Here is a 17948-nt window from a genome sequence, read left to right as displayed (position 1 = left end):
TCTAGACTCTTTTATCACCAGTTCTAGAATGTTATGGCTCCTAGTTGCCTTGATCAGAGTTCTTAAGTCTCTCAAAGTTGTCTTTACAATGCTATTATTGCATAATTGATTCTCTAGATTTTGGTCACTTCATTCTCTGTTAGTCTATACAAGTCTTCCTGGATTTTACAAATCCTTCCCTGTCCTAATTTCTTATGGCACAATGATATTGCATTACAACTATACAGCAATCATATATCAGCCAAGACAACTTTGAAAATAACATGTTGGATTGGATTTTAGGTTTGTGTTACCTATCATGTTTTATTATTGCTCTTATTTACGTATTTATTTATTCAGAAAGAAATTCTGCTGGGAATCATGATGATGTGGTAACATTTAGGCATGCTTTACAAGAAAAGCGAGCTGTCATAAAATAGATTCAAGTTTCGTATAGAAGCATCTTTTCCTGTTTTATTTGCCTATGGAAATATTTATTCATATTTATTCTTCAATTGATTAGCACCTCTATAGATTCTAGGTCTTAGCCACTTAAAAAAGAAAAAGAAGAAATAGCTACTGTAGGTATTGCTGTATATATATGTGTGTTTGTGTGTGTGTGTGTGTGTGTGTGTGTGTGTGTTCTTTTTCTCTTTCTTTGAACTCTTTGTAATAAAAAGTTGTATACCAGTGTTCCTGAGTCAAAGAGTACACACAATTTAGTGAAGGGGGAAGGAGAGGGGCAGAGTTCCAGATTGCTTTCCAGAATGAACTAATTCATAGTTCCACTAAGAGTATTCTAATGTACCAATTATTCTACTTTGTTTGGCATTTTTGCCAATATTCTTGGCCTGAATTAGAACCTCAGAGTCCAAATTTTTCAGAAAAGAAAATATTACAGGTAGATTTTCCAGAATGAGGCTTTAAGTTTAGGATTTAAAGATGCTTAGATTGAGTCTAGGGAAAGCCAGAAGACTCCAAACAGGCTATTCTGATATGTTTTAAATGCTCAGCAAATGCTCACTATATATTCCATTATATGCATAATAAAACAGTTGTGTCCAAGGGAGTGATGTGCATTATTACAATTATCATGTTAACTTTTTCCTTTTAAATTAATGGTTTTAGAGCCCAAAGAATAAATTTATAATGATACTCCTTTTTTTCTGCCATTTCAACCATAAAAAAGCCACCTTTTTTTTTTTTGCTCAATCTCTTTCTTATATACACAGGGTTTATCTATTTACAGTTATCCATGGGCTGGTTACTTTTAAGGTCAATGCTAGAATAGCTTTCAGGAGTCATCTATCCTATCCTCCTTCCTTCAGGCAGGAGTATGACAGATACTCCCCTCCTTAAATCTAGTCCCTTTTATAATCTAGTCTATCCTTAAAGATAGCTAGAAAATTTGAAAAGCATCCTAGGACACTTCCTATGTCCAAGCATGTGTCCCTGATAAAGTATTTTTTTTTGGTTTCTGTGCATAAATCCAATTTGATCCAAATACCAAGTCCCGGGGCTAATCTGAACTCCTTCAATCATGACATACTATAAAGAAACATCATATTTAGTATAGGAATATGAATATGAATCTGAGTTTTGCCATTTCTTACCTCTCAGACCTTGGTCAAGTCCCTCACCCATTCTGGACCTCAATCCCACATTTATAACAGGTAAGAATTGGATTAAAGAAATGTATAGGGTTTCTTCTTGTTATAAAATTCTCTGATTACTCTTTCATTTCTTTTCCGTGTGGTGCCATATCAGTTTACAAAACAATTTGTGCCAACTCTACATTTTACTTCACAAGCAACCCTTTAGGGCAGGTATTCAATATTTTCATTCTATACGGAGCCCAGAGATGTCTAATGACACTGCAGTAGGAGAAAAAACATTGAATTTTAATCTTACCTAAGTCGTTTCCTGATTGTGTGATCTTGGAAAGTTACATTCCCTCTCTGGGCCTCATCTGAAAAATGAGGAAGCTGAAACAGAAGATGTGTAAAAGTCTCTTCCAAACCAGCTCAATAATTGCTGTCATTCAGTCATTATTGACACTCAGTCATGCCTGACTCTGTGTGCCCCATTTGTGGTTTTCTTGGCAAAGACATTGGAATGGTTTGTCATTGCCTTCTTCAGTTCATTTTACAGGTGAGGACCTGAGGCAGAAAGAGTTTAAGTGACTTACCCAGGGTCACAGAGCTAGTCCATGTCTGAGGCTGGATTTGAACTTTGTTTTCTTGACTTCAGGCCCACCCCTTTGCTACTTAGCTCAATAATACTGACTAGCAAATCCCAGAGTTGAAATCCAGTCTCCTGATTCCCAGGCCAATGTATGATCCAATCAACTAGTCAAATGGCCTTCCATACATTCTTCACAGATGATTTACCCAGACTATTGGGGGCTCTCCTCCCTTTCTCCTGACATTGAGAGGGCAATAATGGCACACCCTACCTGGGAAACCCCTCACTCCTGTTGCCAGATCACTTACCCTTCCTAGCAAAAGCAAACACTGATCATAGACCAATATCTTACACCATTTGTCAAGATAAGATCAAAATGGATACATGATATATATATATATATATATATGTGTATGTAATATGAAGAGAGAGTTTATAAGAAAATGAGAATATGGAATATATTATCTACAAACCCATAATAATGTATTTTTTAATCTTTTTTTTTAGGTTTCTGCAAGGCAAATGGGGTTAAGTGGCTTGCCCAAGGCCACACAGCTAGGTAATCATTAAGTGTCTGAGGTTGGATTTGAACTCAGGTCTGACTCCAGGGCCAGTGCTCTATCCACTGTGCCATCTAGCACCCCAATAATGTATTTTACTATCAATTCTTTATACTGTCTCATTGCTTACGTGGTGCAGCCCGCTCAAACTCACATATGCCTGTCATTATGATATCAACATTTTTTATTTCTAATTTTTGTCTTTTTACATTATGTTGTAAATTATTTCAGTAATAACAGAAGTAGAGAAGTCTCCACCTTTCCTACCCAATATTTGGCTCCCTATGTTGTCATTTGCTGCTTTAATCCTCCTGTGGGAAATGCAATCCTTTCAGTTCCACTGTACCTAACCCTTCTGAGGGCAGCTAGGTGGTGCAGTAGATACAGTACTGGACTTGGAATCAGGAGGATGGGAGTTCGAATCCAGCCTGAGACACTTGATACTTACTAGCTATGTGATCTTGGGCAAGTCACTTAAACGTGACTGCCTCACATCCAGAACTATCTCCAATCATCCTGATTCCTATCTGGCCACTAGATCCGGATGGCTCTAGAAGAGAAAGTGAGGCTGGCAATTTAGCAAATGACCCCCTGACTCAAGTCCAATCTATGTACTTTTCATGGCATCACCTCCTTGATGTCATGGCCTTCTTTGAAAACAAAGGACAAACATCATCACCTAATCTTTCAGAAGTTCAGAAAACCAACAATCAGAGCTGATTTCCCCCTTTCCTTCATATTTCCATTCTTCTTGTTCAGCTTCTAGCGGTACTAGCTCCAAAAACCTCCGACCTGTCTTCTGATGGTTGGAGGCTGTCCAGTTGACATCTTCTCCCAACAATGATGGCACTGAAAGGATGGAAATCAACCAGAAGATGTGTCCCACGTTCATGGATGGCCATGAACATTTTCCATTCCAACATTTTCCATAGTTTCTCTGGCTTCTCTTGCAAAAGATATTTCAGAAAGAAGGTTGGAAAAAGGGAAAGATACAAAGGGAATAAACGCCATCTGCCTCAATTTGCATATAAAGAACTGGAAAGAGTAAACTTTTCCATTTAATTAATAGTTGACTCTTTTGACATATAGGATGATTTTCTTCTCCTGGCTTTCTTGCCTCCTCCTCTCCCCACTCCCTCCATGCCTTCTTTATCAGCCTAGAATCTAAAAGCATCCTTTCTTCCTTCCCTTCCACAGTTCTTTAGAAAAAAAAAGGTTATTTTCCCATTTCTCATATAAACCACAAGGCCTTACTTGTTCTGGATCCTAACCTGAAATCGTGCTCTCTGGAGATATGTAACTTTCTCTGTCTTCACCTCCATCTGTGTCCCTCAATCTCACTGTCTCTGTCTTTCTGTCTTTATCTCTGTGTCTCAGAAGCTCATTAGAAATTTATATCTATATCTATATCTATATATATGTATATATATATATATATAAATAAGCCACATTTATATTCCACATTCTGCATTTCATCAAATAATGGCTATATTATGTAGTGTAGGGTGAGTGAAATTGAGCTTCAAGAAAGAGGTGAAGATTGAGGATACTGTGGGAAGGCATTTCAGTCATAGGTAAGCCATGAATATATTCCTCAAACTACGAATACAATAATATGGCATTTTCTTCTGTTCCATGTTCATGTCACCTCATATTATGAATATCCTAGAATTCAAAATAACTTTTGCAATTAGTCATTTAAAAATTCTTGATCTAGTGGTCTACCTTTGATCTCACTTGCCTTTCCTCCAAGAAAGTAATTTGGCTTTAAGAAATAGGATGTCCCTCTACTCAGTTCCTCTTTCCCTTATTCCAGCCTTTAAATCTACTTTGATCTCGATCATTGGGTCTCACTGCATGTTCACTTTCCAAAAACAAATTTGATTCCTTTAGAGGATCTCCAACCGTCAGCCTTGTAGCTCCGGACAAATTTCTGAACCCAAGTTAAAAGCATTCCAAGTCCATTTTGAGAACAGTTGTCAAAAGAATTTCAGACTATAGCAATTGCATGAGAAGTGGACATTTTTAAATCTCTGAGATTTCACTTCACACACAACAAAATGAACAAAGATGACAAGAGACAGAAATTGTCTTTATTGGAAGGGCTGGGGAATGACAGGCATACTGATGCTCAGCTGATGGATCTATGAATTAATTGGTCTGGCCATTCTGGAAAATACCTTGAAATGATGAGTGAGGAATGACTGGATCATTCTTTAAGTCAGAAATTCTACTGTTTGGCACCCCCCACAAAAAAAAGGCAATGACAGACGAAGAGGGTCACACTTACACCAAATCGTTATAGCACTAATTTTAGAACAGTAATGAACTGGAAGCAAAGTGGCTGCCCATCAGATGGGGAATAACTAAACAAATTGTAGGGTATTAATTTATTTTTAGTAGGAATGATGAACATTCTTCATTCATGTGAGGAAATCCCATCAACCAATGCAGATTGACAACTACTGTGCACCATGCAATATGAAAGAGGTTTCTGGGACTCCGAAATTGTGACTTTCCCAGGATCATGCAGCCAGTATGTGTCAGAGGCCAAACTTTAACTCGAGTCATTCTGACATTGATTCACTGTCTCTAGGACCTGCTGCCTCTACGAATACACAGAATATAATCCCGGGGGCAGAGGATAAGAAAGTTGGGGAAATATTTTAAAATTGCCCTGAATAGATCCCTACAGGGCCAGGCTGGGGGAGGAAATACAGCAGTGATGACAACACTATAAAAGAAAACAACAAACAGTAGGAAGACTGATCCTGTGTGATTATGGTAATGGGGCTCTATCTGGGAAGGACATGGGGAAGTGAACCCTTTTCCTCAGAGAGGGGGAGTATTATAGGTGTAGAACCTTGCAAGTATCAGTCTTTCTGAACGTTGGTTTTGTTTCGCTTTTTTCCCTTTGTGTACAAGAGAAGGGAATGTGGAGAGGGAAGATGACTTCGGTCTGAATAGGGCCAGAGGGAGTCAATAGACCTCTTTTTTTATGTATTGAATGTGATTTGGTTAAATATCTTCGGAAATTCGCTGGTTGACTGCCCTCCCCCAAACCCTTGCTCTCTCGTTTTTCCATGGAGAGGCAATTCGTCTCAAGGAATAACCCAGTTATGACTTGCCGGCCAGTCAATGGCAGTATTGTTGATCATTTCGGACGCTCTTCTCCACCCTTTCCCCTAAAGAAAACCCTTCTCCTCCACTGAAGTGACGGAATCCCCCCTAAATGATGCAGATCAGGTTTCTACAGTAATCAGATTCACTCGGTAATCCTCCGCTTTCCGCTTGATTTTTCCTGTATAGCCAGTAACTTGAGTGGGAGGGAAGTTCTTCACTGGTTGTAAAATTCTGCCTCCCAAATCTGTCCAGAGTGCTGAGAAAGGAGACTCCCGGGGAAATAATACCCTCCCGTCAATCTCGCCCTTTCTGATTTACGTCTTGCTCGCTCCTACCGCCTGGACAACCACAGCGCAGGGTGGCCATCCCGGGGGCGGGGGGGGGGGGGGGGGGCGGGAGAATCTAGATTCCCAAAGACATCCCCAGACAGAGCTTGGTGGCTCTTGGAGGGAAGGCGATCTCCTGAGGATCCCAAAGTAACGTAGAAGAGAGAGATGGGCGCTGGGAGGTTCTCTGCTTGCAGAGGCGAAGAGTTAAATCTGGGGGAACCCACAGGCTAAAATCCAAGAGAACTTGGGGGTCTTCCCCAGGTCCCCAACTTTCCTTGCCAAGTGGCACCATTAGGGAGGAAGAGTTTATGGAGTGAAGCTGTTTCCTACAGTTTCTGGACTCTGGAGAATAGACATTCAGGGAAGACTGCAGACTTCCGGAGGAGAAAATCCACACTTTCCAATGGGGATGGGGGTGGGGAACGGAAGCACCTCACGCACTAACTGAATTTCAATCAAAGTTTGAATGGCTGGGGGAGGGGGCGGAGGAGAGACTGGGAGAATGCCGGTGTTGGACAAAGCTGTTGGGATTAACCTAAAATGGAAGTTCTCGAGTCAATTTGCTACTTATCTCTGGTATTATGACACAGCCCCTTTGTCCAGGATCACCAAAGGAGTTTGTCTTCCCTAAACTGCTGACTGCTAGGAGCTCCTAAGCAGAATTCCCCTGACCTCTCCTAAGCTTGAGTGAGTGTGCGCATGTGAGCCTGCAAGAAGATAATGGGTAGGGCTGCTGAGGAAGGCTAGGGAGAGCCCCGTGGTGGTCCAGGAGATGATGGTGATGGTGTGAGGGTGGAAACCACAGAGAGACCCAAGCAACAAAAGGACGGCTCATCTGCCTAAACTGCTACTGTCCTGCCCTCCTGACCTCCAAAGGCTTTTCGGTATTCTCTTAGTCCCTAATGCGCTGCGAGACCAGGGAAGAGAGGATGCCCTCCAGAAGTCGGATTTCGCCCTGCTTTCACTATTCCTCCTTGGGAGACCGAAAGAAAGGCAAAGCCCATTCATTGCTCAATGGTTCTTAAGATCATCAAGTCCTATAGGATTCTTGGAAAGGAGGTGGTGAGCATGCTCCTTACCTGCAGCGAAGCTTCCACCTGGAAACCGAACTAAGCTCAGACATCGGGTCTATCCTCTTATTCAAAATCATCTTAGGCGACCTTGAGAGAAACTTAGGGTGCCAGCCCTGACGTTGCCTTATGTCCTTACTCCTAACCCAGTCATTCCCGTCTCTCCTCTCGTACCCACTCCCGTCCTGGAATCTAATAACCCATGTCCCATCTCTCTACCAAACAAACATTTGTTTCTTTTCCTTTTTTTTTTTTTTGCACAACACTGCCCAACAAGACTGTGTTGTGATATGTGAGTTTGTGTTTTAAATAGCGACCATATATTCCTTGAGATTCTTTAACCAGAGCATTTTAACCTCAAATGGCAGGTCGGTAGCCCTGATCAGAACATTTTATATTAAGTTTGTTACATATATTCTTAAAATTCTGGGCCTAAATGGTTATATGTTCTTATTCTCCTCCTCAGGTCTAATCTGTTCTCCTTGGAAAATGCTTAAATCTTATTGATATTTTGTTCTTTAACATCACCTTTTTTTCCTAAATTTCTCTCTCTCCATCCAAAGAACTCTCCCTGGAAATAGATTTTAAAAGAAAAAAATTAATTCTTGCCCATCCAAAAGATTTATATTAATAAGCTAATTTTTTTGGTAAATACGCCTGACAAAACCAAAACAAATTCACTAAAAGAAATTCCTTTCTCCTGCCCCCCCCTCCCATTTCAGTTTTATGACAACTTCAACTAGTGACTGGTTGGTCATTTCCCTAGAGTAAATTAACTATAAAGCAACTGAGCCCATGAGCTGGAGTAGAAAACACAAAGCAACTTGTTCTGATAGCACCAACTTAATCTAATTCACAGATACACATCTCACACTGGGTTATCTATCTACCACCCTTTTCCCCACCTCCCTTCCATTGCTCTTTACAAGACTGAAGTATTGCAATCCTGGCCAGCAGGTCAAACACTATGGCAGATGGTCCCAATTTAAAGTTGCTGAAGTTCCTGCTATGTTAAGTCCTTGGGAGATTTAAGAGGCATCTTTGGCTTTTGTTTTAGGACGAGTATGATCTCTAATTGTTCTTTCTACAAAAGTCAGATGCATTTCTTTATTCCTCTTTTTAGATGTTTTGGGTTTTTTTTTTCAGTGCAAGTAGATTTTAGATTGAGTTATAAATTCTTATTTTCTTTTAGAAATTTTATTTATTTTTAGGGGGGGGTTGGAATGAGGAAAGGTTTGCTGATTTTTTTAGAATGGATGGATTTTTTAAAAATTAGAAACATCGGGATCTGTTTGTGAGAATGAAGAAAGAGGCTTCAGAATAATAGAGGATGATGAAGAAGAGGATGACGTTGTATTTACCATTTGGATAGAATAACGTGAATCATCATGAACAGTGCCACTAGGAAAAAAATCATTCTAGCAAAGTCTTCCTCAAAACCACTGCCTTTAATGCACAAACACAGAAACATCCCACGCTTTGGCCTTTTCACCTCTTCACTATAGGATGCTAAACAGCCCAGAGAATGGTTCGAAACGTTTAAGTAAAGAAGAAATCGGAAAGGTCGGGAAATCAGTAAGCTTTCCTCTTGCATACTTAATAGATTGTACAGTATTTCCTGCCATCCATTTACAGGGGGACCACGATATAAACGAGCAATACTTTCTGGATTTTCAAAGAATAAAGAGAATATATTTTATAGAGAGAATATATTTCTATATTTTGATGGGAGAATCTATCTTTTAAAAAAAAAAAGCTTTCTCAATAAAAAATAAAAATAAAAAGCTTTCTCTTTTCTCTTCCCCGTTTTTTCCTCCCTCTTGTCAGTCATTAACTTAAAAAACGTAAGATAAATGGAGTTCATTTTTCTCTTATCATTTAAGTCATACCCCCCAAATTCTTAAATGATATCAGAGCTTGCTTCCCGCCAAGGTCTATGTCTTTAAAATGCCCCTGTCTGTACCATCTCCAAGTCGCAAACAGATTGAAATCATTGGCCTGCCTCGGTCATCTTTCGGGAGAAAAATGGGAAATCCAAGAAGAGATGCGACAGCCACAGCAGCTCTGGGGCCCTGCCGCCTTCTCCTCTGACTCTCTGACTGAGCCTTCTAGCTCAGAGATATGGAAATGAATACTTCCCGGAGCTCTCCTGGGATCTCCTCGGAAAGGGGAGGGGGGGAGAGAAAGAGAGAGGGAGAAGAGAAAGCAATGGGGGGAAATTAGACATCGCAGACATAATACACCATTCTGGGGCTTTCCAAGGGACCTGCTGGCCCCACCGAGCTGGGTTATACTTTCCTCTTCCTAATCCACACATCCTGGAAATGTGGCTTCTCCACCACCACCACCACCATCACCATCACCACCCAAGAAAAATAAAACAAACCCTGGGAAAGCGCTAAAGAAACCGATCTGAAATGCTATTTTGTTTTCTTTCAGTAAGCTTTATTATTTGAGATCTCTGATGAGATCATAAGATCTGGACCCCTCCTTTCAAGAGAGAGGCAACAGACTTGGAACTGGTTTTAATTGATTTATCCTTTTAAAACAGAAAGTGCATTACATTGAACTGGTTTAGCAAAGGAGGGTTTCTTCTCTTTACAAACCGAATTTTATATAAATTAATAAAGGTTAAAGATGCTAATAGACCATGATTATTAGCTTAAAAGGAAACAATTTACATATTCTCTAGTATTCTTTATGATACAAAAACACACTTCAAATTCAATTACAGCAACTAAATGGATTCTTATATTTCCGATTGAGAGTGATTGCCACACTTCCCAACAGCTACCTTAACACGCATTTATCGGAAAGAAATGAAATGAAACCACGAGCTATTTTATTCTGTCCTTCCCCGGTCCCCTTCTGTTCTCGTTCAGCAACAGCGACCAACCAAAGGCTGCTTTCCGAAGAGTAAAGAGCGGCAGGGCTGGAGCAGACCTCAGCCAGGGCCGGGTTCCATGGCCTAGCTGGTGTCCTTATAGAACGGGGACCTAGGCAGGCGGGGTGGCTGCCAGCTTGGTGCCCTGCTTCCTGGGAAGGCCGGGGTTGGGGGATCGCTTGAGCTCAAGAAGTCGGAGCTAGAGTAGGACGGAAAGGGTCCCAAGTATTTCTGACACCAGGACAGCAAAGCCCCCGGAGCTGCCTAAGAAGGGGCTCCCGGGCCCGGGGAGAAACCAAGGTCAAAGCTCCTCCACGCAGCAGCAGGGAGACGGAGCCTCGAGTGGTCGCTGAGCTTCCAGCCTGGGCAAGATCGGGGGACCCAACACCCAATGTGAAAGAGAGCTAGAGACTGAGATAGAGACAGAGAGACACAGAGAGACAGAGACAGACAGACGGAGACAGAGAGAGAGAGAGAGAGAGAGAGAGAGAGAGAGAGAGAGAGAGAGAGAGACAGAGAGACAGAGAGACAGAGAGACAGAGAGACAGAGAGAGACAGAGAGAGAGAAAGGAGAGAGACAGAGAAAGACAGAGAGACAGAGGAAGAGGAGAAACTTCAGGGGCAGTCGAATAGAAAGAAGGGGGAAGCAGAAAGGCGGGGGGAGGGACGCAGCTCTCTGACGTCTCTTCCAAGACTCCCCAAAGCAAAGGGGGGCGCGGGATTGAACTCCATCTCCGATTGCAGGGGCAAGTCGAAGTCTACTTCGGCACCACCAAACATGCCTTACATTTTAAATAGTCGCAGTCAGAGGGACTTGCGGCCCGGAGGACTCACGATTTATTTACAAAGGCCTACCACACCTTACTAGTCCCACCTGCCGCTGGCGGCCCAGGAGCCGTCCCTGGTCCCTGCGGCCGGCGCGACGCGGAGGGCCCGGGGGGAGGGCCCGGACCGCGACCCCGCTTCCTTCGCCCACTCTCCCCTGAGCGCCGCCCGCAGAGCGGAGCGAGCCGCCGGAGCCTGGGGAGGGCGCGGGGCCGGAGGGCCGCGGGGCGGGAGGAGGGGGCCCGGGGTGCTCGAAGAGGGCTGGGCTGACGGGGGCTGGCTTCGGTGTTTTTCTTCGCTTATTTGCTTTGCGTGTTTCCATGTCTCCGAGTCTCTTGCCGTCACTTAGAGAGTTTAGAAAAATATACATATACATCTCAGAAAATAGCAAATGTCCTCCCTTAACCGGGATGGAGTCCTCAGGGCTCTTGGGAGGGCGGGGAGGGGGAGGACTTGGGGGGGTCCCGAGGCGGAGAGCCGCCCGAGCCAGGGCGCTGGGCCGGGCCCCGTTCTCTCGGTCTTGTGCCGATGGGACGGCTTAGCTCCACCCTGGCCGAAGTGGGGATGGGGGAGGCCTTGGGGGTTCATGAGGGCGCGTGTGCGTTGGAGGTGCGGGGAAGGCGTCGGGGGCTGGCACTCTCAGCACTAAGGTCCGGGCAGGAGGAGATCGGGTTGGGCTGGGCGGGGGGGGGGGGGGGCGAGGGGGCTTGGGGTGCTCAGGGCTGCCCCGGGGCAGCTTTAAGATGAGTTTTCGTTCTCTGACGTGTGCATCAGCAGGCTGTTGTTGCTCGATTTGTGTTTCTTCAGCAACTGGGTGATTTTCTCGTCGTCGGAGTTGGGGTCCAGGGGCTTGTTGTAGTCGTCATCCTCCTCTTCGTTCTCCGAGGCGCCCTTCAGCCGCTCCGTCTCCGAGTCTTGCTTCTTCTTGGCCGTGGCCATCTCGGCCGCGTGTTTCTTCCTCCACTTGGTCCGACGGTTCTGGAACCAAACCTGCAAGGGCCGGCAGCAGGAGGGAGAAGGGAAAGGAGGTGGTCAAAGCAGACCCCCCCCCAAAAAAATAGCAGGAAAGGATGAGGGCAAGAGGAGAGAGAGAGAGAGAGAGAGAGAGAGAGAGAGAGAGAGAGAGAGAGAGAGAGTAGAGAGATCAGTAAAGTTTCCAATGCAGTTCTCACCCACAGCATCACCCGCTGACAGTCAGCTTCCCCCTCCTCCAGAAAGCGAATTCATTTCGCCCCAGAGTCTGTCCCTATTCTTTGGAGTCATCAGAACAAGCTTAGAACAGTTGTCAAGGCTCAGAAATGTACAGTTGATGATCCTGTCACCCAGTGATTGCCCAGAGGAGCACAACTAAAATTAGGTGACTCGAAAAAATATGTGGGGGAAGAGAGAGAGAGAGAGAGAGAGAGAGAGAGAGAGAGAGAGAGAGAGAGGCTGAATCCCCTACATAAATTAATTGGAGGGGGATGTTAATTGTTCTGTCATATAGTTCCTTAATTATTTTTGTTTATTTTCTTAGTTGGAGGAATTTCAAAAACATCCTCAAAAGTTCGTATTGGAGAGAAGGGAAAGTTCTTAAATAGTTCAGTTTTTCTTCTCCCTCTTTTCCCCTTTTGGACATCCGGCTGTTTAATTTGTCTAATCGCAGGACTGATTACCCATTCTCAGACTATGTAAATTGCTCTCCTCCCCCTCATTCCCTTCCTCAGAATTTAATAAATGTGTCCGTTTGGTAGCAATCCTAAAATGCAAAGTAAAAGCTTCTGCTAAATCCCCAAAGTAACCCACAAAAACATGCCAATTTATTCAGTTCTCAGCACAGAGAAATTTGGGGGTAATCCTCCACCAGAAAAAAATATTGCTGTATATTTACTTCTGGCAAAAAAAAATTTTAAATCTGAGATTGTTGCTTAAAATTGTGTTTTAAAATTATCTACTTTTAAATAATCTAATATCTATTTAGAGAATGACCATATTCTATCATCTTATCATTTTGATATTGTTGGAAGGGAAAAAATACCTAAAGGTGCTCAATTTCTAGACAGGAATTTTCCACCAAATACATGGCAGAATCCTGGATGAATATATTTTAATCTGAGCCATCAGCAATATGCAATAAATTATAGCGAGGCCTGTGAATTGGCCTCTCTTTATGTTTTCCCATCCGTTATGTATTTTATTCCAAGGAGCAGAACTGTGAGGAGAGGGGCTGTGATTTTCATTGTATTGGTGACAATAATTCACTCCTAGCTATTTAGATGGATTTACAGTGACAAATGAGGATCTCCAGGCAACTGTGGTATAGAGGTGAACCAACCTCCAAGTGCAAAAATACATTTTGAAGTAGAAAGTAGCCTGAATAATACCCAAAGATAAAAGTGCTATTTAAAATTAGTTTCTAAATGTGTTTGTTGAAAAAAATTTTAAAGCACTACTGAATGGTAACATTACCTGATATTAATGATGTTTAGGGTTTTAATTTAGGGAATAGGCAACAAAATCAATTAAAACAGAGCATCTTGGCAAAGCTCAGAATAAACACACATCCAAATAGGGAACAGATAAAACAAATCAGAAAAGGAGTGCAAAAAGAGAGAGAGAGAAAGTCATAATTATTCTGTACAATCTAAGTCAATGTGCCCTTCCCTGCCCCTCCAATACTTCTAAAAGTAAAACAACTGGGGGGGGGGGGGGAGACCAATTTGAAGTTCAGGAATAAGTCAAGAATTTTTTGACTAATAAGGGTTGCTTTTCTTTCAAAGATACTACCAGAAGATCATAGAACTTACAACCCACAAAGATGAAGTGTAACCCTATAGATAGAAAATAATTTCCCCCAACAACGAGCTTTTTCTCTCTAAACTCAATAAAGTCTCAGTTTTTCATATTATCTTCATTGCTCATCAAATTCGTAGATTCTTGTAGTAACCGCTCACATCCATAACACCCATTATTATTTAAAAAAAAAAACATGGCTCAATACTATACATACCCCAAGAATAAAACACTGGGGAGCACACGCTAAAAGGAGGCATTGAGGTGCCTGACCATCAAAAACTACCAGAAAGCTTTATGGCGGAAATAAAAAGGAGTTATCTAAAAATAAGCAATACAGCTGTTTTAGTAATGCCCTGATTCTTCCTCTTTATGGGATGTTCACTGCTATCCAGATTAACCTTATTTTAAAGGCAAGGGTTGGGTCCTTTTTTTTATCAGTTGTTTTAAAGACAGAACTTCTTTCTAACATCTTGATGCAGACTATTTTTCTTTGCTAATTTTCCTTTCTTTTACTCCATCTTTTCCATTCTGAAGACCACAACTTTCCTGTAAGGTTCCACCCCAGAAACTCACCTTGACCTGACTCTCCGTCATCCCCAGGGAATAAGCCAACCTCGCTCTTTCGGGTCCCGCCAAGTATTTTGTTTGCTCAAAAGTCTTTTCCAGAGCGAAAATCTGCTGTCCTGAGAACGTGGGTCTTGTGTGTTTTCTCTTCCCATCTTTGTCCAGCAAAATTGAACTTTGATCTGACATAATGGATGGGAAAGGATGAAGACAGGAGATTAAATAGTTCGCCCAAAACATGACTGAACTTTCGAAACAAAACAAAACTTTTTTTTTTCCTCCTGGGAAAGTAAACCTTGTTCTATCCCAGGAAAAATTCCCTGGAGTAGAATCACCAATAATAATTATGGTGGCAATTTTTCCATTAACTAACTGCTTTTATGCAGATATATGTTTATAATATTTGTCCTCCTATTCATAGGCAATCAAACAAAGCAAAGGCAAAAAGAATTGTTTCTCGTTATAGAAAGTTTGGGCCAAATTGGAAAAGATACAATTAAGGAGAAGTGGTGGCCAAAAACCTCTCTGATTTTTTTTTATTATACATATTTTTCTACCTTCAATTGATCCTGGAAAATAGATGGAAATAACAAGCAACGTGATTTTTTGTTTTGATTGTATGTAAGCCTTGCATGGTGGAAAAAGACTTGGACTAGGGGTATGGAAACCTCATATGCTGGAATCACCTTTGTCACTTCCTAGGCCTATGATCTACAAATTACTGGATCTCCATGGGCCTCTATTGCCTTAACAGTAAAATTAAAAAGGTTGGACTGGATCAACCTTTCTTAACTATTTTTGTGTCATGATCCCCTGCTGAAGCCTATGGAAACCCTCTTAGACTAAAGTTTTTCAATGAATAAAGCAAAATACACAGAAAAACCAAGGAAACAATTATATAGAAATTTAGATATCAATAAAAAAAAAAAGTTCTAAGAAACCTTGCACTAGATGATTCTGAGATCCTTTCCATCTATACGATTCTATTTCTACTTACTAGATAATCCAAAGAAACCTGTAACTTCACGCCTTGGCTAAGAGAGTTTGCTGCTTTGTTTTTGTGGTTAACAGTGTCTTGAAAAAGATCACACTACCGGTAGGACACGGACCTCCCTCCAAATCTCTCTTCTGCCTTTCTACCGACTTCCAATTCTGCTGCTTTCTTTCTAAAGTATTATTTCCTGGGTTCTTATAGCCTGCTCTCTATATATTCAGTCTCCAAAAAAAGAAGCCAGGACGCTTGAGAGATAATAACTTGGGTTATTCAGACAAAATAAAAATAAAGACTAATGAAAAAGGAATCTTTCACTGGGGGGCTACAAAATCATGCGGAAAGCATGATCCTAGGGAGGGAAAATTAAATGTGAAGGGGGTGGCATAGTGGGAGGCGGAAGTCAGTTTTTTTCCAAGGGAAACCCTTGGGGATTAGGGAGTTTCTTCTGACTTGTTCATCCCTCCTTCCCTGGCACCCTTATCCCCATTCTTGTCTTGGAAAGTTGGGGATTTGCGCTCCCCATAACGAAGACAAGGTGAAAACTAGAAGGGAGAAGAAGAAAGAAGACTAGGAGAGCTACGGAAGACAGAGGGAAGAGGGCCGAGGGAAGGGCCCTTGGCGTGTCCTCAGCGGCTGGCTGCACAGGGGGAACGCCAGAACCAAAGGGCTGTCCTCGATTTAACCATTATTGCCTTCCTCGAGAGTGGCGAGCAGGTCAACAATGGGCTCGCTGGTGGCCAGATTTACCCAGGGCGAGAGAGGGGCGGGGAGGTGAAGGGAGAATAAAATGACACCGTGGTTTACATGCAAATAAACACATTCCTCTCCGGGGCCTTCGGTGCAGTCCGACTTAGTGAACTCTGGTGCAGTTCAGTCCCCTGCCCACCCCCACCCCCACCAAGGGCCGGGGAGGAGCCCTCACCCGCCACCAGAACCAGAGGCTGCTCGGGTCTTCCCCTCCCTGCCCACCCAAGTAGTGTCCACAAGCAGGCGGGACCGGGGCGGCCGCGCAGGCGAGGGCCCAGAGGTGACGGGGGCTGGGCACGGCAGAAAGGCGCCCAGGGCTGATGGGTGCCCTCTGGACCCAGTGCCCCCTCAGGGCCTCGCTCTGTCCCCCACTCACAAGCACGCACCCCCGCTTCGAGAGAGTTCCCTGCAGTCGGAGGGGAGGGTGCTGCCAAGTCCCTAGAGCGGCTCGGGAAGCCGGGAGCCTTCTCGGAGCCCTCCTCCCCTCCTCCGCCCCTGCCCGCGGCCTCTCCCCAGCCTCAGTTTACCGCTTCTTCCTTCCCCGGGTGCCCTCGCGCTGGGGGTGGAGAGGCCGGCCAGGGGAAGGAGCTGGAGACACGGGGGGGGCCCGGAGGGGTGGGCTGGGGGAGGCGATACTCACGAGGGGTGCAAGCCAGCCGGGCGTCTCTCCACGGAGGGCTCTGCATGACCCCAGGCCAGAAGATGGGGGTCCGGCCGGGCAGCTCGGCCAGCGGCTTGGGGTACCTGCCCACGGCCGCCACGGCGGCGGCGCTGGGGCTGAAGTAGAGGCCGGGGGGAGGCGGCGGGGGGCTGAGGCTGCTGAAGCGAGGCAGGCCGGCCAGGAGCCCCGCCGGGGCCGAGGCGGCGGCGGCGGCGGCAGCGGCGGCGGCGGCGGCGGCGGCGGCGGCGGCGGCCGCCGAGGAGGAGGAGGAGGCGGAGGAGGAGGAGGAGGCGGAGGAGGCAGAGGAGGAGGCAGAGGAGGAGGAGGAGGAGGAGGAGCCGGAGGGCGAGGCGGAGGCCAGGGAGGCCCCGGAGGCCAGGGGCATGGAGGGCCGGCCCAGGATGTCGTTGATGCCGTGCGGGGTGGCGGCCGACAGCTGCGGCGGGGGGCTGCCCAGCGCCGACAGGCCCCCCGCGCCCGGGGCTTTGAGGCCGCCGGGGTTATGGGCGCCCAGGGGGGGCGAGGGCGAGGCGGACGACGAGGACGAGGACGAGGAGGAGGCCGAAGGCGAGGCGGAGGCCGGGGGCCCCGTGGGCAGCGGCGGGTAGGCGGCCGGGTAGAGCGGGGTCTTCATCTCGGCCATGCTGTGCAGGGCAGCCAGGGGCGGGCTGCTCAGCAGGAAGGCGCTCTGCCGGCCGCTCTCCATGGGCCCCACCGCTAGCATCCCACAGCCGAGCGCCCAGGCCGGACCCGCCTGCCGCCGGCCTCCCGAGACTCCGGGGGGCAGCGCCCAGCCCCCGCTCCCGAGGGCCCGCCGGCGCAGGGGGCGCCCAGGGGCGAGCTCCCGGCTCCTGGAAGCTCGAGGTCGCGGGCGCTCTGCCCGCCTCTCGCCCCGGCTCGGCCTCCCCGCGCGCGCCCAGCGGGAGCGAGAGGACCTCAGCCCTGGGCTGCTGGGGACCCCCCTCGGATCGCCTCGATTTCCGCGGCTCGGAGCCTCAAAATGCGCTTCTTCTCATCTTCCTCCGGAGAGGGGCCAAGGGAAACCTAGGGACCTCTGGTGGAGGGCAAAGTTGGGGCCCCGGGATTCCGCTGGGATGCGAGGGCCGGGGTGGAGCGGGGAGCCCTTGCTCTCTCCTCCGGAATCGGGGCGCCCGGGAAGTGCCGGGGTGCGAGGGGCCCGCGGGCGGCTCTGACGGCTGGCTCTCGGCAAGAGCCGATCCCGAGCCCCGGGAGATGCCTCTCTCCGGCGGGGG

General features: G+C 45.7%; 1 protein-coding gene across 1 annotated transcript; it reads right to left on the bottom strand.

Annotated features, from left to right (window-relative positions):
* Window positions 1-11692: 11692 nt before the first annotated feature.
* On the bottom strand, window positions 11693-17419 carry NKX6-1 (NK6 homeobox 1). The gene is made up of 3 exons (XM_074227389.1): window positions 16675-17419; window positions 14303-14475; window positions 11693-11944 (listed from the first exon to the last, which is right to left on the bottom strand). The coding sequence occupies exons 1-3, from the start codon at window positions 17417-17419 to the stop codon at window positions 11693-11695; spliced, it is 1170 nt and encodes a 389-aa protein (XP_074083490.1).
* Window positions 17420-17948: the final 529 nt, after the last annotated feature.

The sequence above is a fragment of the Macrotis lagotis genome, chromosome 3 (assembly GCF_037893015.1).
Source record: "Macrotis lagotis isolate mMagLag1 chromosome 3, bilby.v1.9.chrom.fasta, whole genome shotgun sequence".
Lineage (NCBI taxonomy): Eukaryota > Metazoa > Chordata > Mammalia > Peramelemorphia > Peramelidae > Macrotis > Macrotis lagotis.
Note: the sequence above shows the minus strand (reverse complement) of the source record. Positions and strands in the feature narration are given on the sequence as shown.